Here is a 25,548-nt window from a genome sequence, read left to right on the forward strand (position 1 = left end):
TAATACAACTGTGGAAATTGTTTATTTTCATCCATCCCCCTGCCACCATTCATCCACACTCCTGCCAGCAAATACAATGACATTGTTTCTGAGACAGCTGGGAAATGTTCTAGTCATCACCCCCACAACCACATCTCTGCCAAAACACTGGTCTGAACTCAGCAAAGCCAGTTCCAGTGCACAGAGTGAAAAGAAGGAAAGAATAACTGAGACTACTTTGACACTTGACCTAAGCAGCTAAATGAATGACAGCGTGTCACTAACAAAGAATTTTAAGGTAGAAAACTGTACTTTGGTCTGATGTTGAAGTTTGAATAATGTCCAGTCAAGGCTAACTAAAAGCCTGCTATGTTGAGAACAGACTAATAAGTTGTGGAGCAATTACTGATACGCAACTTTAATTCTTAACGTCATGTACAGGGACTTTTAATGTATGTATGTATGTATGTATATATATATATATATATATATATAAAAATCAGGCATCTTGAAAGAAAGAGTCCAGTTCCTCAGTCATCTCGGTCAGTTCCTGGGAGGCGTTTGCTGCTGCCTCTGGAGCTGCGCTGGGTCCTCTGGTGGAGTTTTCTTGCGACCTCTGTGGAATGTCCATCTCTCTCTTTATGTCCTTGCCTCCGCCCAAAACTTTCTGGCTCTCTATGAAGTACTGGTTGGGGTGATTGAGCGAGAAATTGGCATCCTCGATCTGCCCAACAAAATACAGAAAACACAGGAGAGGAAGGAGAAGAGAAAATAAGAACAGCAGTGGTAGCTTTCACAGAAGTGGCAGGTTGGTAGCATACTGATTGATTGATTCAATGTTATGCCACCTTTTATGAGATGGTCATAAAATAGCTGCTTCATTGGGGGATGATGCGGAATGGTTTGCTAATTTACTAATTTATTAACAATTATGAGGACAGCGAGCTTTCATGGCTAAATTAGCGAGCTAATTCAGTGAAAAGATGAAATGCCCTTTCAGGAAATGAAATGTCAAAATCACTCATGAGGAGTTTAAACCTATGAATCAATGAACAGATGAAGTTCGAGCTCTTTCTCAAATGCTCTTCCGGAGACCTTTTCCATCATTTTTAAGCATTTATGTAATTGATGTTTTCAAAACCGTTACCATATTACAATGATAGATTTGTACACAACTGCCTCAGCATCTTCCATGTGCCATATCAAGGTCGGTAAGGAGACATTTCACTTTGCTGTTGAACACCTAGAGTAAAGAAAATAATTTTCTAAGAAATGTTGCGACGTAATTTAAAGGGTACTATGTGGGTGTTTTACAGCTTAACATTTTTTTATTTTAATGTATCTGCATGGGGCTGAAAGGGTTGTTGATCAATACACACAATACACAACACACTTCTGTTAAATCTTTGCTGTTATCACCTAGTAGCCACATAAGAATGTGAATTTAATGTGCATACATTGTCCTGTGAAGCAAATTCATTCAGAGTCAATAACAAGCAAGCCATTTAGCCCAGGATTAAAACTGTACTCCCCACAGTAGGGTTAAAAGGAATTAAAGGAAAAGTTTGACATTTTGGGGAAAAAAGCTTAGTCGCTTTCTTGTTGAAAGTTGGTATGCACGTTAAGCTGGAGCCAGGAGTGGAATAGCTTAATTTAGCTCCTTAACTTCCTTTAAAAACAAAACTCGTCATTCTTTCATTTATTTGTGTGTAAGAATGAAAGGATTGAGACACACTAGGCTCGTTCGAGATGAGCCAGGTCTGCGCAGAATCGATCACCGCCCAATGCATGCTGGTTAGATTTGTGTCCGAATTGATCCCGACTTGCTCTGACGTCATGTACACGTGGGCAACGATAACCTCACGAGATCAAGGCGGCCGCAGTTCTGAGACGCAGGCAGCGCAGTTGCTTTTCACTGACTGCAAGACCCAGGCGGACCCAGGGCATGCTGGGAAACGCCGGCCTCTCAGCTGATTGGTTCAGAATCGACTCAACATGATGACGTTTTATATAAACTTTTTGAATTGGAGGGATTTTAACTATTTGTCTGATTTAAAGGCTTATTCTGTACAGAACACATGTTGTGTGGCTGATAGTTATGTTTAGAAGTCAGAGACTAAATCTGTTCAGATTACTGATCATCTACAGTGTGTTGTTAATTAAAATCAGCAACAGATCGCATGTAGAGCATTTTGAGAGCTACTCTGTCATAATAAAAACAACTGGAGACTGTACAAGCTGATATATGGGACTCGGACCACAGTGTTTCTGTGACTTCCTGTTCAGCCTGAAGGCTGTGGAATCGGCTGGAAACTGTCCGACTTGACAGCGGACTTTGTCAGACATATGTTTGAATCGATTCTTCTCCTCCAAGAAAGTGTATTTCAGTACACTTATTACAGTAAACATGTAATGCCATGTAAAAAGCAGACCTGTGTCAACAACTAAACTGTCAAACTCAGCTGAATGTCATGTATTTAAAGTAACAAAAAATAAGTTTTAAGTTTAAGATTGCTTTTCTTTTTCAATCTCTGCTTCTCTCTAAAACCAGGACCTTGAGTGTGACTGAAAGGGACGATGACTCAAGCATCCAAACTAAAACAGATTAAATTAAATAAGTATCCACAGGGGACAAAATAAATGAAAATGCTATAATAAACCAATAGAAATTAAGTGGCTATGACAGCCAGCTAATGATGGAGGTGATGACAGTTCTGGGTTTCTCCTGAGCCTTCATGCATGAGATGTAAGGACCAAACCCCTGCCTCTGACACAGGCAATTACACCCCGCTTCAAATTAAATCTGCACTTACATTGTGTGTCAGCTCAAAGTACTTCTGGCACGCCAGCTGATAGTGCATCCCTTTAACCAGCTCCAGGATCTGCAACAAAAAAGGTAGAGGATAAAAAAAAGAGAAGATGGCAGGTTAAGTTCAAATGGGACTCTTTTCTTACACTGTTAAACCTTAGATACTGACACAGTACATTGACAGAAGATATTGTCAACATTTTATGTTGTTGCAGCCCCATATTCAAAATGTTTTTAATTGGCTTTCAGTCAACTACCTACACAAACATCCCTCATGAATCATAATGACAGCAGTGAATACATCCTTAAGGAGATATTTGCAAAGGCAATGAAACAGAACACAGACTTATTTGGGCTAATTTTAATATTCATGCCCTGAGTCAACTCTTTGTAGAATAACCGTTGGCAATGATTACAACTTCTGGTAGGCTGCATCTCAATTCTGGGATTTTCTATTTTTTTACTTTCTGGTTTTCTAAAGCTCTGCAAAGTTGAAAAGAGAAAATGTGAGCAGATATTTTGAAGCCCAGTCTTTGGCTGGGTCACATAAGAGCTTTCACATTCTTGTACTAAAAGCACTGCAGTGTTAGCGTGACTGACCTTCTAAAAAAGAAATCCAAGGTCTTCAGCACTCACTAAGAAAGACCTCTCTGAGGAATCTGCCTGTATTTGGCTCCTTCATTATTCCCCTCTATTCCCGAAAGCTGCCTCCAGCGCGATACTGCCACAAGCGTGCTCAACGCCGGGGCAAGTATTAGATCAGTGATGAGCTGTTCTTAGTTTCTACCAGATAATGCAGTTGTAATTATTTTTGGTTTAATGGAATTAGGGCTGGACCCAAGTATTCGACTATTCTTTCATTGGGTATTTGATTTCGAAGATTGACATGCATTCTGTAGAGACGTTCATAGATTAATCCTAATTACTTCGGTGACTCTGACTTCTCATCTAGCAACTTTGACACCAGCAGGTCAACATTTCACTTATCCTGTGATATACAGTATAAGGTCCTGTATATTCCTGCGTTTTTGCTATATGTAGATGTAGATATTGTAAATGACACGTTGGTAAGACTCAACTTCTCAGACCAACTGCTCTCAGCCACTGTAGGCCTACTGTAGACAGGATGGCACCCACCTGACTGATCCCACTGGGAGACACCTTGTAGAACTGAAGCTTCTGCTTCAACAGTTCTGGCTCACTGTGACGGAAAGGACATCCTACAAACACAAAAAAAAAATTATATATCCATTTTTTTTTTTTAAATGGATATATAAATTAACAATTAATGTAGCATGTTACATGTTTCGCTGATGGGAGGAGACTGAAATGTGAAAACTATATATGCAGAGATTTTGGTAACAGCAATGTCCACAGTCAGTTGTGTCACTATTTCCAAGCAAAGTACATTAACTAAAAAGCCTGATAATGGCAGTTGAGTAGCTCGTCTCATGGGTAATGGCTTCTTCCAACAGCCATCAACTCACCATGATGGTCGCCTTGGCTGGGTGGGTTTGATAAAATCACCTTCATGCAACTGTAGGGGGTGTAGTCTGTTCGCTTGCCCTCTTTGCCAAACATGTGGCGGATGCTGTAGGCATATGCTTTGTCAAACTAGAGAGAGAGAGAGAGAGAGAGAGAGAGAGAGAGAGAGAGAGAGAGAGAGAGAGAGAGAGAGAGAGAGAATATTAGTGAGGATAGGATGAGAGTGTAAGATGGACATGGTTGGGGTGAAAAGAGACATTGCATACATCATGTCAGTTTTGACAGGGTGTTTTTGTCAATGAAATATAGAGCTATTAGAGAGAACCTGCTGTAGAGGTGTCGTCACACTCGAGATAGCCGAATTATGGATTTCGTTGAATGGCCATCTTTACTTCTCATTGCTTTTGCCCTTTGTCCTGCAGAGTACTTTGATACAATATAAAAATGTGTCCACTATTCCTACCTAAAAAAAACCTTGTTTAAATGTACATTATAGCTATATAAATACATGTATAATGTATATCAATTACAAAAAAAAAAGCAGTGTAAAGTTGCGGCTCCTTGTCACATTTCAGATGTTCTTAAGTTGCTATCACTTTCACCAAAGAGATATTTCCCATCTAAACATCTCTGGTGATCAATTTAATGAGCTGTCTGAGGCCCAAAGAGATACAATAAGCCATTATTTCTCAACAGGGCTGCACGATATTTTGTTTCATCGTCTACATCGCGATGTGCGCATGCACGATAGTCACATCGCAGGACGTTGCGATGTACAACTTCTTTGCTGCTTGATACAAAAAGTAAACTTTCACCGTTCTCCTTTTCCATGATTGTTACCGACCGACCCTTCCCCTTTAAGACAGGTGGTCATGTGACGTAACGTTAGTCCGACTGATTAATGCAACGTAATCACGACATATCCCGGCCATTTTTCACCGCAGAAAGCTGCTACCAGCCAGGCTAAAGCTAACATAGTTAGCCTAAAGAAACAAGGCGTCTGTCCCAACTAACGTTATGGTTCGGAGCTGCGACGCTGGAAACCTAACACTAATCTACAACAGCAGTCTGTGTCTGATATAACGTAATTTACACTGATTTAAGTGCTCTTGGATACACAGTTTGTTGAAGAGACACGCAGGCTCTGCATGCACAGCAAACCACCAATCATGATCAATTTTAATCAATTTATCAAACAACCAAAGCAGGCCCCGCCAGTCGACCACAACCTGAAATTTAGAGGAAGCAACATGCATGCATTATTAATATCATTCACTTTAGCCTGGATTGATGTTATATGAATACAATGGTGTCATGTCAGTCAACCAGTGTATTTCTTCCTAATTTCCCTCTCCAAAATCACTTCAGAAGAGTAATCACAGCCTTACTTGCTTTGGTTTTTGTAAAGCATTAAAGTTCAACAAAGACTGGTTTACATAAGAAAATTTTCTTTTTCATTTTTATTTTCTTTGTAGATGCACTCCCCTACAAAATCACCCCAGTAGTTGAGAATGATTTAGTATTTCTAAATAGGGCTATTTATGTCCTCTTGTAAAAATTAGTCTTTTTTTCATATCGCAATATATATCGCAGGAAAAAGAAATATCGCAATGTAAGTTTTTTCCAATATCGTGCAGGCCTATTTCTCAACATAAGCAACGACCAGAGAAAGGTCCAAAAAAAAAATAGTCACGACTCAAATTTATTTTGTGACCCATGGGGGGGGGGGGGACTTTAACCACCAGACTTGAATTCAATTAAACTATGTGAACTACTGATTTAATAGCTGGAAACATCTTTATATGATCTCTAAAAAAGCAGCACATCAATGCCAAGGTCACAAGTGACTGTATCAATAAACTATAAAGTGCCAGAAGTCTGCAAATCTTCACACCATCTTCTGTCCAGCTTGTTCCGAACCAGAAAACCCTTCATACTTTTTTTGATCAGGGTCATTCTACACAATCTTCACAGTGAACTCCTTTTATATGTACAGAGTTCATGTGACACCATTAAAAATGATTTACAGGAACCCTGCCTCTAAAAACCCAACAGTAAAAATGCATACAGTGTGCTTTGACAGTGGCAGAACACAATCATGACTGCTCCCATCATAACACATTAATGTTGCAATAAAACCCTTGAGCTTGCTAATGTGACAAGCTGCAGCAGCAATTCACAAATCCATAAAATCTTCAAGTAGAATAAATCAAATATTAATTATGTAGAGCTTCGAAGGATTCAGGAGGCTGTTTCCTGATTTAAGACCCCCCTACTCTATTAAAACGGATCTTGGAACTCCACTGGCACTAAAGTGTGTTTAATATGTATTATGTGAAATAATTAGGACATAAAAAGATCCTAGGTGGTCTAAAAAAAGTGACGCTAAGACTTAGAAATCATATTAAACTTTCACTTCTAGGTGAGATGGTGATTAAAGATATAACTTCACAAGAACAAAAGATTATACGTCAACTCTTTCTTAAATGCTGGAATTAACCACAAACCGCAGATCTGATTGAGCATTTTTCTAAAAACATTTGATTTGTCCTCAAAAACAGTATTTCGATCCCCCTTGGCATCAGATAGTTGTACAAAGCAGCTTGCAGTCCTATTTGTTACACATAAAATGCAACTCCTCTAAATAGAATATATTTTCAGTGCTCCTTTTAATCACCAACTGTGTTCCTACACTTCAGCCCACCCTTCAGATCATCCTGCATATACTCTTAACACGAATGACCTCCAAACTGAGGGAATTCAGAAGTCTAAACAAAAGCACAAAAGCTACATAAAAGGAGCAGAGCCACGGCTCTTCTAGTGCACATTTTGGCTCTTGGGGCTACATCACTCGAACATCCCCCCACACTCTAGGACACATTCACAAAAACCTGCGGCGAAGGCGACAGAGAAATAGGACACAATCAAAAGGGATTACGTACGTGTGTGTGTGAGAGTGTGTGCGCATGTGTGTGTGTAAACTTGGCATGGCTTCTTAGGCTCAGTCCACAGTGACTGATGTGCCGGCAGCTCCAATTCCTTGTATATGTAATACCATTAAAATACTTCCCATTTTAATCTGTACTGCAGGCTTTTCAGAACCTAAAAACAATAAAAAAAAAAATTTAAAAAAAGGTACGCGACTATAAAACACTTCCAAGTGTGCACATGGTAAGAAGCGAAGCGGTTGATAGGCTTTTGAAAAGGTCATTTACACACAATGCACAAGCAGAATCTTAAACTAAGAGCCAATGGAGACAAATTAGAACTGCAAAGTCTCTAAAACAGTGCGACAAGCCTGCTTCAAACCCTAAAAGATGTACATTGCATCTCAAAGAGTAAAAGATCTTAATGCCATTGAAAACTTTTTTTGTTAAGATTCTAATAATTTATTTTTTTGTTTTATAAGTTGTACCTGTTGTCACATAATTACAGAAAGACAGCAAAAACATCAGTGCTCTCTGTCTGTCCTGAAATGTCTGTTACTAGTCAGCCTACACATTCAGCGATATCGATATAGTGTCTGTGATTAGCTATGTATCCGCCTGGTCTTAGTGTGTCTTTCTCACTGAAAGCAAATGCCACAACTTGTATATTTGGCATGAGCACTGCAATTTTTTTTAGACTTTTTATTTTCAATTTCAATTTTTATTTCTATCAGATAACGTAACGTATTGGTCGACATTCTGTTTATTTAAGGTTTGGGATCATGAATGTCAGGTTGTTCAAATAGTAGCACTATTCTTTAAGCCACTCACTATGGAAGATAAATGACACAAGGCCTTAGTAGGAGTTCCCTAAATCCTAATGAATGAATGTACCTACTACAGTATCTAGTTAACATTGCTGTCTTATACATTATAATCTTTCTGAAAAGGAAAAAAGCACAAAAAACTAAACACAAAATAGTCTCTCTTGCATCGCTTCAAGACAAAAGTGAAGTAAAGAATCAGGATATATTTGTATACAGGGTTGCAGAAGGAGCTAGCAGCTACTTTTAAATGTGCTGAAAGAAACAGTGAAAAAATAACATGGTGTACATTTGTAACCCAACTTTACGACCAGTTAATATAAAGTGTCATCTAATGAAAGTCTTTCATTGTTGGGAAAGACCCCAGAGCAAATCAAAACTATAATGTGAAAAAATGGTGTCAGTTAGTGGAAATTAATTAACCTGAAGTTAACATCTGTAAAACAAGCAGTTCAAAAGTGTCCCACCCCCCAAGGCAATACAACACACTTAAATGTGGTTCAAATAGACCCTCCTTCAAATGAATAGGCTAACGTCTATGGCAATAAAAATGGATAGATCAAGTTGATTTCATCAATTTTCTCACTCCCTCTAGTCTAATATTACATTGCCTCGTCCTCCAGGACTCCCTCTCGGCATCGCTGCCTCCCATCTTTTTCCTCTGTGCCTGTCGCATACTAATGAGCGGGCTTTGTGCAGCATGCCACAAAGTGCAGTCCCTGACTTCAACACATACATCATTGTGAGAGCTGCAGGCTGGTCAGCACCATTCTGCTGCCTCTGCTGTGCAACAAGAGCTGGGCTTTGTGCACAGCTCATCACACTCTCTCTGGAAGCTTGTACATGGGAACCAAGCCACTTTTAGAAATGGATACAGTGTACTGTAGTTGCCATGAGGCTCTTACTGAGAGCCAATAGCAGAGATACAAGGGGACAGACACTGCTTTTTTTAGTCTAAAAACATGCTTTAACAGGTGTCAGTGACAAAGCTGCACAAAAGATGATGAAGAAGATGAAAAACCTTACAAGTGACAATGTATGTGATTTTCGAACAGCAGAAAAAACAACAAGAAGGACTCTCTGTATCTTTGTGCATCAAAGTCTGGTCTGAAATCTTTGATGCGACTTCTCATAACTGAAACTGTGGCACCAGCAGAAAACGGGGGCTCAAGATCTCCCTGCAACATGCCAGGACACTTTGTCTGGCTGATGCAACACATGTCCCCGGACTGGAAAGACTACATGGAGTGACATGCCAGTCACTACTTCTACAAATCATTATCGAAAGACAACACGCCTCGGGGATCAAGGCTCACCACATGCAGTACTGTGCCAGATAGCTGCACACGGTTTTTTAACTCTAATTAAATGATTTCTTGGCACTCACCTTGCACCCTGTTAATACTGAATCTTTTGATGAGCACCCAAAAACGTTCACACACTTATGTGTGAGATTAAGCGGTAGTTATCAGTTGTGGTCAGATGGACAGTCAGATGGACAGTATCTGTTATATTATAATATTTTGTAACTTAATTATAAAAACAACTTACATGGCTGAAAAGTCTCTCATTATGTCCGTACAATCAAACCATGTTGGTCCAAGCTGGAGCAGTTGTATATTTAAATTCAGTAATCATAAAAATAAAGAAGCAGAACATCTTAGAATATGTTTGTATGATTATGAACCTGAAGATGGTTTAAATAGTGTGTGATTTGCCCATACATTTGGTTTATATTCAGAGAAATCACTGGAATCTTTTTGGGAGAGCAAGGCATTCTGTACATAAACTGATCAAATTAGAGCTGCAACTATCAATTTTCATTATTGATTTACCGAACGATTATTTTCGCAATCGATTAATCGTTTGGTTTAAAAAAAATGTCAGAAAACAGTCAAATAAAATCACCTCGATGCTTAATAGATTATCAAAATAGTTGCAGATGAATCTTCTGCCGATTGACTAATTGTTTAAGCTCTTTTTTAAATATTTGAATTTAGTTTTTACTTCCATAGACCATGGCACAGAATAAAGTTAACTCACTTGAACTGACTTTAGAGTGCATCTCGTAGGAGACATATCATCTCGACAAGGAATTCTTAAGTGGCTGCACTGAGGACCGAGCATAAAACAACTCAAAAGCCACAGTGAAGTTTGAATCCTCCATATCTCACTTAAAAAGGCCAGCCTTGAGGCGAGGCATACAGGGATGTTCTAACAATCTTTAGTGTGTGCTGTACAGTCCTATCTGTAAAAGCAAATCGATACAATCTGAGCAGTTATCTATTTACAGGCAGTTATTTTCTTGACAGCTTAGCTTGAGTACATGGTTCAGTCATCTAACCTATTAAACGTTGATGCAATTTCTTATTGAATAAGTCAGACACACTATGTAACAACGTTTCTGCAGCAACCCGAGGCTGTGAAATGTTAACATCATGTCAGAACTAGTCCAGGCTCATTTTAAATACATTAACATTTAAAGCATTACAACAAGAATACACAGCATGAAATTCTGTCTGTTCTGACTAAACGGTTCCATCATATGGAGGCTCCTGTCACAGTTGTCTCTTATTCGCATAAAGTAGTGGTTCTCTTCACGCAGAACTAATTTTAATGTCTTTCCTGTGTCTGTCTTCTATTGAGAGACAAAATATCTGAACCCACAACCACTTAAAGTCCTCATTTGCCTCAACACAGTTAACTTTATTATTATCATCATCAATACAGCTTTGATGGGGTCACTTCATCACCAATGAAACAGCAACACCCATTTAAGTGTAACCGCTGTTCTATATTGATTCTGGCGTTAAAGGATAATCTTTCAAAAAAATTAACAAAAAAACTCTGGGTATTGTATCAGGTTGTAGAACATTTGGAAAAGCCTTTAAAACCAAATGACCTTTTACAACAAACTATTTGGTAAAAGTAAAAAAAAAAACAATAGAATAAATTTTTTTTTTTTAAAACAGTGGCATCTGGCCATGTCACTGGGTTATTGCATAATTGTCATGCAGTTCTTTTATTGAACATTTAATTATGATTTTAATATAAAAATACCATTTCATTAGTCATTTACCACCTTCCCTCTTTGTTTTCTGTGTTTGTGTGTCTGTGTTTGTATGTATGCAGTTATACACTCATATTTGTCAGCACTTCACTTTTATTTTAAGTCCTAAGGACAAAATGTATTATAGTACGTTACAAATATGTACTAAATTATGTAAATGTGTGACTGTATGGTGAGAGGGGTTATGAGTAGGGGTGTGCAAAAATCAATTCACATTCGCGATTCAAGCTCTACCGATTCAAAATTGATTCATAGAATTCCAAAAATCGATTCATATTTTTTTAAATTGTATGTCTACTGCAATCACAGAGGAAAAGTAACTACATTTACAGACTGTGACTTTTTAAACAGAATTGTTTTTGAATCGGAAATCTATATCGAATCGTGACATTTTCTGAACCGTGCACTCCTAGTTATGGGGTGGGTGGGGCTGGTACAATATCACAGAACTTCCTTGCCCTGTTGCACTTGTCACTGTAATTCTGTGCAAAAATACCAATAAAGAAATTTTGGATTAATATAACAATACATCCCATAAACACCTCCTCTTACTAAAAGTGGCAGTGGCATTTGGGTGAGAGGGCAGCCCACGTCAACAGTTAAAAAGAAAATTGAGTTTGGATTTACAACAAATGTAACCTTAAAAAAATTATATAAATAAATATATATATATATATATATATATATATATATATTATATATATATATATATATATATATATATATATATATATATATATATATATATAAAAATAGAATCTATATAAATAATAGAATTCGTGTCACCATTACCTTGTCTGCATCCACTTTGCCTCTTATGAACTCTGACCGCCAGAACTGCAGAGCTTGCTCCAGAGAGAGGCCGATGCCTTTGAGGAACAGGCCGTACTGCATGCGACCACCATGGCGGAGATGGTGGTTCTCTCTGAGGGACTGGTGGAGCTGCCTCATGCAGAGCGGGAATGACTTCCCTGAAAGCTGGTGTCAGTCAACAATTAATGAGCCAATATGTAGATATGGACTACTATAATTTACCTGTACCTGTAAATGTCCGTTTTTATTCTCGCTTGATTTTTCTTCTTATATTTTATTTCATATCTTCCTTTTCTATGGGGCACATGTTACATAATGTGACCTGATTGATTAAAAACTGTAGTTGCACTAAATAGACTTTATTCATTCTAGCTCTGGGCCACCAGATATAAATATACAAACCTCATTTCTCCCCTTTTACACCATTTCCAGGCAAAATGGCACCTTGAACGTATTGAAGAGTAGATGGTCAATGCAACTTACTGAATCAATTTGTTCCAGGGAGATTTTTCCAACATTCTTCTGGATGCTGTAATCCTGTCCCACATAGGCATGACTAAAATAAGAAAATATTTAAAAACACATCAGGACTGTGACAAATAAGCAATGTTAGTTGAATTTTAGAAGCAGTCAGGGCTGCCATGAAATCTGATATTTGTCTTTTTTTAAAGAAAATAAGACCTGACACTAAAGACTGGAAATCATCATTTAAAAAAAAAGAAAAAAAAGAAATATAAAACACTAACCTCATGCCAAAAAAAAGTTAACTGCTAAACTGCTATCAGTAGATTTTAAGTCAAAGACTTTGGCAAACCATTGAGTCCTGTATGGCAGTGCTTTACATCACATTGTTCCCCCTACCATAGAGATTAGTGGCCTGCCCACTAATCTCAACAACCTGCCCACTAATCCCCATCAACAATCAGGCAACAAGACTTCTTACACCCCTATATTCATTTTCTTGCTTTTATCTAAAGTAAGATAAACCCCCTCATTGGGTTCTGAGCTGCTCTCCTTTGCTATTGAAGCTGAAATGAATGCTGCTGCTGCTATTAAGCCACTATTTAATGCAAACCCCTGTGCTGTTGCTGATTGAAATTAATTTTCAAATGGTGAGATAGCGGCAGTTCTATTGGTTGATCAAACATGATAACTTTATGGACAACTTAGGTGCTTTTTTATTTTACAGATGTGTAAAATTGAAAATTCTGCAATGGAGGACTGAGAGAGAGAGAGAGAGAGCATGAGAACTTGTAGGAGAAACACAAGTTGCATATAGTCCCAATTACTTCAAGACTGAGTAACTAGTAACTAATAGGAATAGATGATGATGCACACACAGCCAGGCACCTCAAGTTCCCACAACATCTGGACTTATCTACTGGGACAGATTGGGTTTACTCAGACCAACCACACGCCCCCAATGTTCTTTGGTGCCAAAGATCAATCTTGCTAAATCTCTTTTTCAACAGAGTTCTGGCAAAGTGGCAGCAAAGTTATTAATCCTGCTTCTGCTTACCTGAGGTGGTTAAGGAGCGGTTGGAGCCGTTCATCAGAATGCACTGCTGGTAGCGAGCGGGCTGTCAACTGCAGATGAGATCAACATCACATGAGTAATGGTAAATAGTGTAGGTCACTACAGCTTAATATTGCAGGTTAAGTGCAAATATTAAGTACTACACAGAACGATAATTAAAATACAAGGCCACTGCTTAGTAATTTAAGAAAGTTAAATAAACTGCATTTGAGTTCATTTAAAGAATGTTTACTTAAACTTGAAATATGAAATATAACTGAATGATTGACGGCGGTACTAAACAGCGAGGGGCCTTTAAAGTGATAATGTAAAAATTCCCTTAGCTGTAAAACAAGCAAATGATCATACATCTCACACATAGTGACACCATCTTAAAACATCAGTAACATATAAAACAACTTAAGTGATTCCTTACAACCTGCCCTCTACTCCTGACATTTGGTTATCACATCCTGTCTCAGTCTGAACATGTATAGATCAGCTAGATGTGAACTTTTTCAGCTGTGAGCCTGGCAGTATGCACATCCCTCCCAAACAAAAAGCTAATTGCTACGTGAACATCACTTAAATCAGCAAACGAGCAAGAGTCCACAGTCTAAAATATTTCAAGGACTGCCTTACACAACAAATGGCTATATATATATATATATATATATATATATATATATATATATATATATATATATATATATATATATATATATATGTGTGTGTGTGTGTGTGTGTGTGTGTGTGTGTGTGTGTGTGTGTGTGTGTGTGTGTGTTATTTTCTGTTCAAATGAACATCAAACCAATAGCTGGAGTCGTATGGAGAAGCAGCTTTCAATTTCATGTCTTTTTAATGACACATTTGCTGCGATGTCCCCTTGTCGTCCCCAGTGGAAGAGAATAACCATAATAGTAACACAGAAACAGTCACAATGGCACAGTTTCAAGAAAAATTGTTTTGGAGCATTATTCCATTCCAATAGTTAGTGGTCCGGATAATTACCAGGAAATGGGAGAATGGCGGAACTGGACAAAGTTGCTCTTTTTATTTGTTTTTCCCCCTTTTGTCATTTGGAAAAGATTATCTTGCCTGTCCCATGATGCAGGACATGCAGGCAATTTAAGTGAATGTGGCTCACTATGCCAACCATAATACAGAGTCAATAACTTTCTAAACTACCTCAACAACACACAATTTAGTGCCCAATCATAATTTAGCAATTTGGTGTTAAGTTACTCTGCATGCATTCTGAGTTTAGTAAACTACATGAAAACTACTCAGAAATCACTATTGTGTAATTCTGTTAATTAAGCACATTCCAGTGGGCCAGTAGTGAGATTTAGATGAGTTCTCCAATTTGCCAAAAGGCATTTTAGATTACTGGCTAAACAAAGCCCACTCTTTGTCATGAACACAGGCATTACCTGGAAACGCACTCATTGAAAAGTGACTACACCCAAAGCCGCAACCTCCGGTGCTGAAAACTGAAGCCAATGCAGAAGTGCCAAAAAACTGCAGTTCATTGAGTGACCACATGAGACTGGCTCTAACAGGGAGTAGAGCTGAAGATCTTTGCCCGAACCCGATAGGTTCGGTCTTAATTTCTATTATTTTACACGGGCTCGGGCTTGCGCTTCGGGTTGCATGGTAAATGAGCGGTCAGGTGATGCGTTTCGATTAGCGTGAAAATGGATCCTGAGGAGGTGAAACGGAGGCTGGTCTCTGGAGGACTTAATTAATTTCTTTGTTCCAACTTCCAAGTGGCCTATAGCCTCCGTTAGTCATGAATAAATGATGTTAAAAATGTATAAATGACTCATTTTTTTACGAAAGACAAAGGAGCTGTGTGCGTGCGGCGCAGTCTCTTTCTTTTTCTCTCCCTTTTCCGGCGAGTGGTGCGTGTGCCCGCTCGCGGTGTGAAGCCTGTGTCCGCGCTATTCTCCGACATTCCAATCACTGCTGATAGACGGCCTTTTGTACGGTCAGGCTGTAAACGGTACGGGCTTTTAAAAAGCTGTCAATCAAAATGTACTTGTCGGGCTCGGGCCGAACTCTGTCGGGATCGGGCCTTTTCGGGCCGTACTTTTAAAGGCCCGATTACAGCTCTAACAGGGAGTCAATCCAACAAATGCCCAACTTTACAGCAGAATTAAATATGTTTACAGCCTGGTTCAAAAATCGATTTTGGTCTCTGTAGCCGAGATCCCCCTTCAATGTCAACCTTATGCATAATTAAGGGTGTTCCGCTTTGAGTGACAGGTGGCCTGCTGTCACAGGACAGGGTACATACAGAAATCCTGGAGGTAAATTCAATACCTTTTAATACTTTTTAAAATCCCGCGGACACCCTGCAGGATGCAATCATAGACTGTAGAATTCATTCAGGCCAACTCAGAGCCGTCCAGCTCTACCTCTTTGCCCATTTTTGGAATAGCCAACATTAGGTACGGCCAATATGGCGACAGCTGGAGCCACAGGGAGCCGTCCAATCTAAGCTTTATTTTGGAAACCTATGGGTGATGTCAAGGAGAAGACATCCATAATTTATACTATTTTTGCTACACGCAAGGGGCAAAACCACTGAACAAATATGAACTTTTGTTCAAACTGTAAAAATTATTTTCTATGAACAAAAGCAATTAACTGCCAGTTCTAAGGTCAACTCAAACAGCTGCTTTGGAAAGGAACTGCAACTGGTATCTCTTTTATCAGAATGTTTTTTAGTTGGAAAAAGCGAACTAAAGCAGGACGCATGATGGCAGCCATCTTATCAGAGTGATCAGGTCTAATAATTACAGCTGTGTAACAACCAAAAACTACGGGCCCATTTTCAACAGAAGGTGGACGCAATTATGCAAACACTGATCCCTCATGTCAATTAGGGCTGGGACGATATGCTTTCATCCCAATTCAGTTCTTTCATGATACATGGGTGCCAATTTGATTTGTATTGCGATTTTTTATTTATTGCGATTCGATAGTATTGCGATTTCCTTTTCCTCCTTTAACAAAAAAAAAAAGTACATAACATGTATTTTCTGTATTAACCGCTTTCAGCCTGTTTTGCTGGAAACAGATATGATGTAATCGCCGTCGGCGGTACCGTATGAACAGAAAATATGTAGGTAAATCACTGTTAAAGATTCCAGGGAAAATAACCAATTTTTTAAAAGATTGCAAAAAATTTCATACGATTTTCCCCAAATATCAATCCCATATTTCTTCCACTATACTATACAAAAAGTACTTTCACGCATGACGTTTTCTTCAGAGCCCTATGTATACTTCCCATTTCTTATCTTGATGTTGAACGCAACATGGATCAGATTGAGGAAACTGTATCCATCTATTATAACTACTCTGATTCACAATGAAAAATCGTGAAGCTTGAACGATTACTTGAGGGATAGAAGTTACACATATTGATGGCTGATACCACATACAATCTACATAATTTTATGTAGATTAGGGTGTTGAGATTCCAATCAGAACAGTAATGATTTACAGGTCTTTACATTGGCATATGTTAATAATTTGAGTCACCTATATTGTAGATTTCTTGCACCTCATTAATAGAAAAGTCTATTCATAAACCATATACTATGGTTGTTGAGCATGCGTGTGCCTGTTCCCTAGTCAGGAACCCTCACCGCGATGTAACTGAACCTTAGTTGTCTCATCACATGTATTATAAAGAATGCCTCTGGACCCCAAAACACCATGTGCCTCAGGGCATTCAACGCAATGCACAAACATGCCGATATTGCGCCTTCACAGACCCCCTCCCACATCCTTTGAAAAACATCATTGCCGTAGGGATAATGAGCACAATCATACTAGCTGTCTCCAGTCTCTCTCCCCCCCCCGAGACATTTTATGTCATGTGTGCATACTTATTCCACTCATTTGAACCCTGCATTTCTCCAGTTTTCCTCAGGGCACTGAAGGGAACAACCATGTTCGCAATTTCATCATTTTCCTTACGGAACCAGACTTACTGTATACACAACATATATTTACATAAACTACATATACTGGGTAGGGACGTAACAAAAACAATATAATGCAAAGGAAGATGTGTTGGAGTGTGTCAGAAAGGTGTTGATTAAAATCCATGGTGCTTTATTTAGGTCAGAGTTGTTGGCGTTGTATTGGAATGACTTATATCATTAGATGTTTCTATTATTGATGTACAGCCCTGTACATACTATATATATATATATATATATATATATATATATATATATATATATATATATATATATATATATATATATATATATATATACAAATACAGGGGAATTTTTGCTACATGCTTATAGAGCTCAACAGTCCCGCCCCTACTCTGAGAGACCTTGGGTTCCGGAAGTAAATTTCCCATTAATTTCTCCCATTGATGTCTGGAAAAATCTGTATATAAAAAGAGTGTTAGACCATGCCTTAGGTTAACCAGATGGTACGTGACTCATAAGCATACAACGTACCATTTCGAGTGAAAAAACGAACAGAAAATCCCAAAAAAGTCAAAAGGTACAAGACTGTTTACATATCGTCATTTCAGAGCGAAGGAACTACTCATCCCAAAAATCACCGGGCACCACTTAATAAAGGAAGCTATGTTAGTTTAGCTAACAGCTAATTCGGCTAACCGCTAGCTGAGACAGCATGTAATAACTTTAAAAGACCCTCAAAATAAAACCTGAAAATAACCGTTAAAATATATAACAGTTAAAAGTAAAACAGTAAACGTTACATCAGCTGTAGTCTGCTTTCCCAGTGTTTAGTTTGAGTTAACGTTATTTTAGACTGAATCAAGCTGTCAGCTAGCGGTTAGCCAAATTAGCTGTTAGCTAAACTAATGTTAGCTTCCCAGCGGAGGCTAACGGCAGAAGCGTGGAACAGATCGTGATTCGTGCAGTGTCGTAAATCCTCGTGACGGATCGTGCAGGCAGCACAGATCGGGTACTGACCTACAATTTTATGGCTTATACTCCAATTTGTCAATGAAGAAATTGCATTGTATTTTTACTTCCGGAACCCGCTGTGGGCGGGATTGTTGAGCTCTATACCATGAACTGCAGAGAAGGACTTGTCATGTTTCAAATAGAAATTCTCATTCATCTTTGAGTTTTCTGTAGTATTGCATAACTCATAATTAATTTTTTATAAAACAGTGAAGAGCTGGGAACACTTACTGCGAGAGCTTTAGATAGCCTTGTGCGGAAATCGTTGAGAACAATGGTGACAATGTCCTGGTGAGGAATGAATACGTAGCCTGCTTTGAGGTACACTTTCCTTGTTCGCACTAGATCCAGGGCATCTTGAAATGGAACCTTTAAAAGGGGTGATAGAATGCAAAATAGTTGAATAACGACAGTTCGGTGGGTAAATAGGACATACATAGAAGCTCAAAATCCCACTGATACCCCTATCCTCTGCAAATCTCACATTTTGAAACTGCCGCTGAAAACGGGCGAATCTCAACAAAGCTGGAAGCTGCATTTACATAGGCTACACCACTGACCTGAGGTCAACTTAGTCTTCTGAATCTAGCTAGGTCATGCAGATCTCCAGAGGTCCGCTACTGAATTACTAAATTCACTTCTGAGACTTTTTTATGCAAGAAATCAACTATGTAGAGGTCAAATATGGGCCGTTATACAAAAATGTATGGCTAATTTGTCCGACTGTGTGTTGCAGTTCAGCAGGAGCTCAGCAGGCTACGTGACAGCGGCCGGTGCTGCCTCGCTGCCCGGGGTGTCCTACTTCATAGACTCCGGCTCGCTGTGAGCTAGCTGGATCTCCGTCACGAAGGGAAGCCCGCGGCGCTCCATACCCACGCAAAGTCACCGGTTCTGGGTTACTGGACTACAAAATGCCGAGGCCCTGATGGAGCTCCAGGGCCTGCAGCTAGCCGCGATTCATAGGATTGAAGGGACAGTAGCAGCTAACGAAATCCCTAATGTTCACAAAAATGCATTAAATTGAAATTGGACACCACAGTTAGCTTTATAAGACCTTGGGGTACATGTTATGTAAGTGGCGTGACAAAATTCAAACTGTAAATATACGAAAGTTATGCAGAAAGTGTAGCAACGATCTTTTCCCATAGGATTAAATGGGACACATAGCCTAGCTTGCAGCTCCGGAGCTCCGCAGAGCCCTGAGCCGCAGTCGTCCAGTAACCGAGAAACGGTGACTTTAACTGGGTATGGAGGTTGCCGCTTTCTCGTCAGACTGTGTGGAGCTCCTAAAGTCCGACACATCTTACTAAATTTGCAATTAGCCATACATTTTCGTAAAACGGCCCATATGTGAGCTTTATATAGTCGATTTCTCCCTTAAAAAAGTCTCAGAAGTGAATTTAATAACGAAATAGCCCGACAAACAACGTATACTTTTGCAGTGTCTGAAATAGGAGACCTGCTGTCTCGTCTCCAATGTGTTTCTATGGGGTTCGCTCAAACCAATCAGCGCGCAGCTCATCTAAATATTCATGAGCATACCATATTTGGAAGAAAAGCTCTTGTTCCAAATAGAGCCATATTCACAGGGTAGTTAACGGCCTAATAAAATAGCATTCGGGCAATTTTCAGCCCAACCAATGTTACATCCCCTATTAGGAGACCTTAAGGAACAGTGTAAAATACCCTATATAATCATTCTATCACCCCTTTAAAATAAAACAAGAGTTGGAAAGTAAAAAACGTTTTGAATAATGAATGCATTCAAAAAGATATAGATGTTAATATTTCGTTTGCATGCATAGTGACGGTCAGGCCAACACTTTCGCAATTTTGACTGCGTTACGAGGATGTACACTTGGGAGTGTGATGATTTACGTTCTCTCAAGACTGTCAGCAACAAAAACATTTAAGTCAAGTAGCAGGCTGTGACATTTTCCCCTTTCCATTTTGTGAACAGACAACTGTAAACTTAAAGCCATTCAACTTTGAAAGGATGTAAAGGTGATCTGTCAATCAGCCAATTATTTTTTGGGCTGTCCATTTACTGATTTAAGAGATTTCTCCACTATGTGAATATTTAGTGATTCAACATAAATATGTCAAAACATTTCTTTAGAAGGCAAGATACTGCAGACTGGAAATTCTACATTTGGGAGAAGATGAATACTCCAATAAGTTGAGTTAAACTGCCTCAGTGACCAATATTTAAATGTGTATTTCATATCATCAGACCAACTGTCTTCATCTGACAAAATATAGGCAAGAGGGCATGGTAGCTAAAGAAAACAAATAGATCTAAGCAGACAACTCAGTGTTTTACAGGCAGTTCACTGCCCTGCTTGACTGATACTCTTGGGCATGTTAGGATTACACACATGAGACAGCTTGAGTGGTAATTAGTCCAATTCTAACATTGGACAAAGGGCAGAAGTTACTACAAACCAAAGCAAACCAATTACAACATTTGCCAAAAGGATATGTTTTGCTGTGAATTCTAGCCATCTTATTTGACACTATCAGTCATTGTGGAAGATTGCAAAGTGTGTGATCTGAGTTGTTACATGTAGCAGCGGGTGATATCTTTAAGACACGTCTGAATGGGACCCAAATTATGTAGACAGAGGGTTCATTTATCCAAGTTATCATCTAACCTGTTATAGTGTACATTCGTTTGTAATGGTCCTAAAGGGGTACTGCAGTAATTTAGCATTGCACTTCCATAAAGCTGGGAGACTCACAAAAGACAGATTTAAAAAGGAATAGTCCAAACTAAAGCAGCAGAGGCCAAGATATTCTGACTTTTAGTCCTTAGAATGGGTCAATCTCCAAACACACTGGACCTTACATTTCCCATAAGCATCTTTTGTTAGGCCTTCCCTGATTGGTAAACATCATCAGGGTATTCTTTCAAACTTGGAGTGCTCCATCTAAAGTTTACAAAGGCCGAGTAGTTCCCCTCATAATCATGTCTTCATGTGTTAAACTGGTGGAGTGCCCCTTTAACATGGAAATCCACATGTCTTTGTCAAAGTGAGCAACAACTCAAAATGACATAAAATTGACTAAGTAGCCTAATAATGGACTCATGGGGTAAACACTGGAGCTTTTGATAGTAAATGGGATAATTTCTTCAAAGATAATTACAGTGAGGAGGGTGATTTTTACAAAATAACATTTCTGGTTGCCTGTTAACATATTAATGTTTAAACTGTCATTTCTTTATTAAAGCTCTGACATTTAGAAAACAAAACAGAGTTAATGGTTCTGTGTCTAGATGCCTTGCTTCTTAATTTGCTATGTGAGAGCTAAAAGAATATACTTTGTAGAATAATACTGCATATAAAAATGTGTTTTATGGAGACATAAGCACTTAACATTCTTAGTGGTCTCAATGGAGAGAGTAATGAGAAACTCACTTTGTAGAAGTCCTGATCCTCCACAGTGATTCCACTGACGGCGTAACTGGAGTTGACAAGTTTATCCTGCAGAGCCTTCTTCTCCTCGACACTGATCTAAAAAGTTATTGATGAGAATGACGAATTTCAGTGAAGCGCTGGACAGACAGAAATGTGCCATTACATTGAAGGCTGAGGTTCATGGAAACCAAAAATCATTTTATCAGATGAATACACCATTTTCGCCCTTGCTTGACACATTATGCGTTGATGAATTATGAAATGGTTAGTTATTGAAAGTATTCACCTCCATTTTATGAAAACCTGCCACAGTGCTCTCCTTAAGTGGGTCTAAAGAAGCACTTCAAAGTCAAAAAGAAACTAAACACATTGGTGCTGTTCACATTTGACTAGGATTACTGCGACTGTTACAAATAACATGCATGTACATTTATCACCTTTGAAATATCATTTGTTCACAAAGGAATCTCTTACCAAACAAAATCTCAACATTAAAACTTTTTAATCACCTTTCAAGGAAACCCTTAACATCCATGGGCCCTGTTACAGTGATCAAACAGCTCCATCTAGTGAAAAATACAACTGAGCACAAATGATACTTTCCCTGCCCTTTTTTGTAGTTTTCCCTTTCCTAATATTGACTAATACGGGAGTTTCTGTGTCTTATTCGTGAATCATTCTACAATTACTACAGGACCCTACAAAGTCAGAGGAGACAAGTAGTGTACAGTATGTGTCATTTATAACATCAATGGATATCATTTCGGCTGATATAAAACCTAAGCTCTGCTCATTACTTTTAGTGTCTAAACACAGTCTGGTTCACCTTTGAAGGTTGTATAGAAATGCACATTCAAATCAGTCCAAACAACTTTAGATTCACAGATGTGGACAACCAATAAGAGTCCCGGAGGTGTAAGTAAGCCCTGGGTAACAAAACAAAAATACTTTAGTGTTTTGTTTAGTTTTTTTTTTTAGCAAGAATGAACCCTTTGAGTTACACTGTTTATCTAAATAAAGTAGAAAATAGGCTTTCAAAATATTTAAATGAAGATAAACTTACAGTGTCATATTGCAGATTATTTCTGTGAAGAAATTCAAGCTTTTGTTTTGGATGCAGTTCATTGAAGCGGTATCGGAAAAGATCAACTTCCTGTTGTATAAACCACCGTCTCAGATCCTCCCTTTAAGATGCCATTGGGAGCAAACATTTAATCAGTTGCAGAGCATTTTTTTTATTATTATTTTTTATTTGACAAACATTCTACAAAAAACTACAGACTTACGTTTGGCAGTAGGCGAGTCTGAGAATGAAGTGGGAGATATGGTCCTTTCTTCGTTTCTCGTATTCAGTTGGTCCACTAGATTTTCGGTCATCCTTAAAAAAGGTTACAGGAAGTACAGTATTTTTAATGACATTCTTTTTCATAACTAAATCATTTCACAGTCTCAAAATGCTGACAAGTCAATTTGAACTTGTTTGTAGTTGTGCAGGCTCAACATTTAAGCTGCAGATCTAGCTACGTATATACTGTACATAGTGTCAGCCACAGGCTGAGGCATATACTCCGCCAGTTTACTAGGTGTACCCAATAAACTGGCAACTAGTGTAATCTAAGTTGACCACATGCACAATGGAGTACAGTGAATGCACAAACTACCTAGATCCATGATGGATCAGTACAGTGTGATACACATTACATGAAAGTCAACACCTAGTAAATGGTCATGGAGAAATCACTTTGTGATAAAACTTTACGGAGGGTGTTTAACTACAGTGACTCATAACAGGCAGTGAATGACGCACTGCTACATTTGAAAACTCTGATGTGTGTCAAGCTAAACATACTCACAGCATCTGGTCTGTAAAGAAAGTTCAGGGCTTTAGACTCAGACTCCAGTTTCTTTGTGTACTGCTCTGACAGTTTGACATAGCTCACTCCCAAAGTCTCAATTGTCTTCAACACTGCAATGGCGTTAAAAGAAGACATTGTAAATATCAGGCCTTTTTAAAAAAGAAAAAAAAAAAAAACATTACAAATGTATTTTACAACAGCAGAGACAAGACTGCTTAAAGCAAATTTCATGACTAAAATATCATTACACTGCAATGAGACCCAGGACTTACATTTCAGTCTGTCCACAGCAAATGCCTCAAACTCAGAGAGAGAGATGTTTTCAAGAGGAGGCTGGCCATAGAACTGCAGAGGATGTAGATAGAGCTCTGTCTGAGAGTTGGTGTTGTACTTCTTCCTTCTGCTAGAAAACTGCATAGTTCCTGATGGTAAGGGAACACAAGGTGGTTTTCAATAGTGGAACAATAATCTATCACCAGATAATAGGCTACTAGTAGTCACCATGCTGGTATATTTGGCGCGTCCAATGCAAGGTTAAATACAAGTTCATGAAAAGGAAGCTGCATCTTCTCCAGTGTACTGTGCTTTATTTTAGTTTATAACAGATCCAGCTATATTTTCTTCACCAGGGTGCTGGAATTTGTAATAAATAAAAAGTATATTTTAATAAAAAAAATACTTAATACATAAAGGTACCCCTTGTCAAAAATTAGTCAGTTAATTGACCATATTTGGTCTGAAAAATCAAAGGATGCTGCAATCCTCTTTACAAATCAAAATCACTTCCTAACCTCCGTTACTAGCGTGGTGTAATTCCAACTTAACTTGTGCCCTTGGGCAGAGCAGAGGAACACACATTTGATCCAAAGCACAAATCATAGTCCAACTGTAAGCTAGTCTATACATAATGATAGTGTGAAGACAGAAAATATTCATGCAGAAATCATTTTCTCCCTGTCAAAATGTGTTTTGTATCTGCAATCATTTGGCTAGAAAGCTGCCTTCACTAAACTCGGTAACGTCAAGGTCCATTATGGAAATGGTTCCAGAAGAGATACAAAACTTGGCAAGGCGAGCCTACTAGAGAGACAACTGAACTAACGTTAACCTGGTGACACTTGCTACAGATGTAACGTCATTAGCGTTAACGACGTTATGTTACAGTGGGTCTAACGATTACGTTAATACAATGGGTCCAACAGCCCTGATAAAATACGTTGTATCGCTGTTCCCATAACACCAGCTGTCACCGCGAAACTTAACTTAACTTAGCTTATAATAGAGACAGTTTCGCTAAATCTAACGTTAACTAGACTGTATCCCTAGCGTTAACTTAATGTTAGCTAGTCAACAAAACATTTCAACGTCTTCGTGGTGGAAGAGGCTAGCTAACGTTACATACAGTGAACTACCGTGGAAATTGGGTCGACGACCGACTTCTAAAATAATCTCTGCAATTTATCACACGACATACGGCAAGTGCTGGAACGACATTTTAATGTTGTATTGCCGTAAAATTACGTACCGATTAAACGATGGATTTGCCTCTTCTCTGCTCAATCCCGCCAAACAAAGTGGGTTGTTCAACTAACGCGGGTAAATGATGACGATTTTAGCCATCCCAGGAAGAGAAACCCTGTCGTAATATGTGGGCGCTCGTTTAGTTGTCCCGCCCGACCCGCCATAGATCTCCCGTCGATGGTGACTGACTTCTATGGTAATATAAGACAAGAGAAAACTTCCAAATGTTGTATGATAATTATCAACTAGTCGTGTATCCGAGATTTAAAAAAAGGTTTACACATTGTGTAATGTGTATCCTGTTTTTTCGACGTGGACCTGGATGCCAACACGAAATGTCGGGGGCATCTGTACT

The 25,548-nt window shown here is 38.7% G+C and overlaps 1 protein-coding gene across 3 annotated transcripts in view; it reads right to left on the reverse strand.

The window, feature by feature from the left end:
- prim2 (DNA primase subunit 2) overlaps positions 1-25,548 on the reverse strand; it is a 26,697-nt gene continuing 1,149 nt past the window's right edge. For 2 of the 3 annotated variants that reach the window (XM_078273813.1, XM_078273814.1), the window contains exons 2-14: positions 23,945-24,094; positions 23,670-23,782; positions 23,103-23,194; positions 22,880-23,000; positions 21,817-21,912; positions 18,629-18,766; positions 13,427-13,494; positions 12,391-12,463; positions 11,887-12,072; positions 4,276-4,402; positions 3,926-4,008; positions 2,793-2,861; positions 1-703 (exon numbers count right to left, since the gene is read on the reverse strand). In XM_078273813.1, coding sequence (XP_078129939.1) covers positions 479-703; positions 2,793-2,861; positions 3,926-4,008; positions 4,276-4,402; positions 11,887-12,072; positions 12,391-12,463; positions 13,427-13,494; positions 18,629-18,766; positions 21,817-21,912; positions 22,880-23,000; positions 23,103-23,194; positions 23,670-23,782; positions 23,945-24,089 — 1,536 coding nt within the window. In that variant the 5' untranslated portion in view covers positions 24,090-24,094 and the 3' untranslated portion in view covers positions 1-478. Of the gene's footprint in view, positions 704-2,792; positions 2,862-3,925; positions 4,009-4,275; positions 4,403-11,886; positions 12,073-12,390; positions 12,464-13,426; positions 13,495-18,628; positions 18,767-21,816; positions 21,913-22,879; positions 23,001-23,102; positions 23,195-23,669; positions 23,783-23,944; positions 24,095-25,197; positions 25,308-25,548 lie in introns of those variants that run through there. The other variant, XM_078273812.1, reaches the window with a different exon arrangement.

The sequence above is a fragment of the Sander vitreus genome, chromosome 17 (assembly GCF_031162955.1).
Source record: "Sander vitreus isolate 19-12246 chromosome 17, sanVit1, whole genome shotgun sequence".
Lineage (NCBI taxonomy): Eukaryota > Metazoa > Chordata > Actinopteri > Perciformes > Percidae > Sander > Sander vitreus.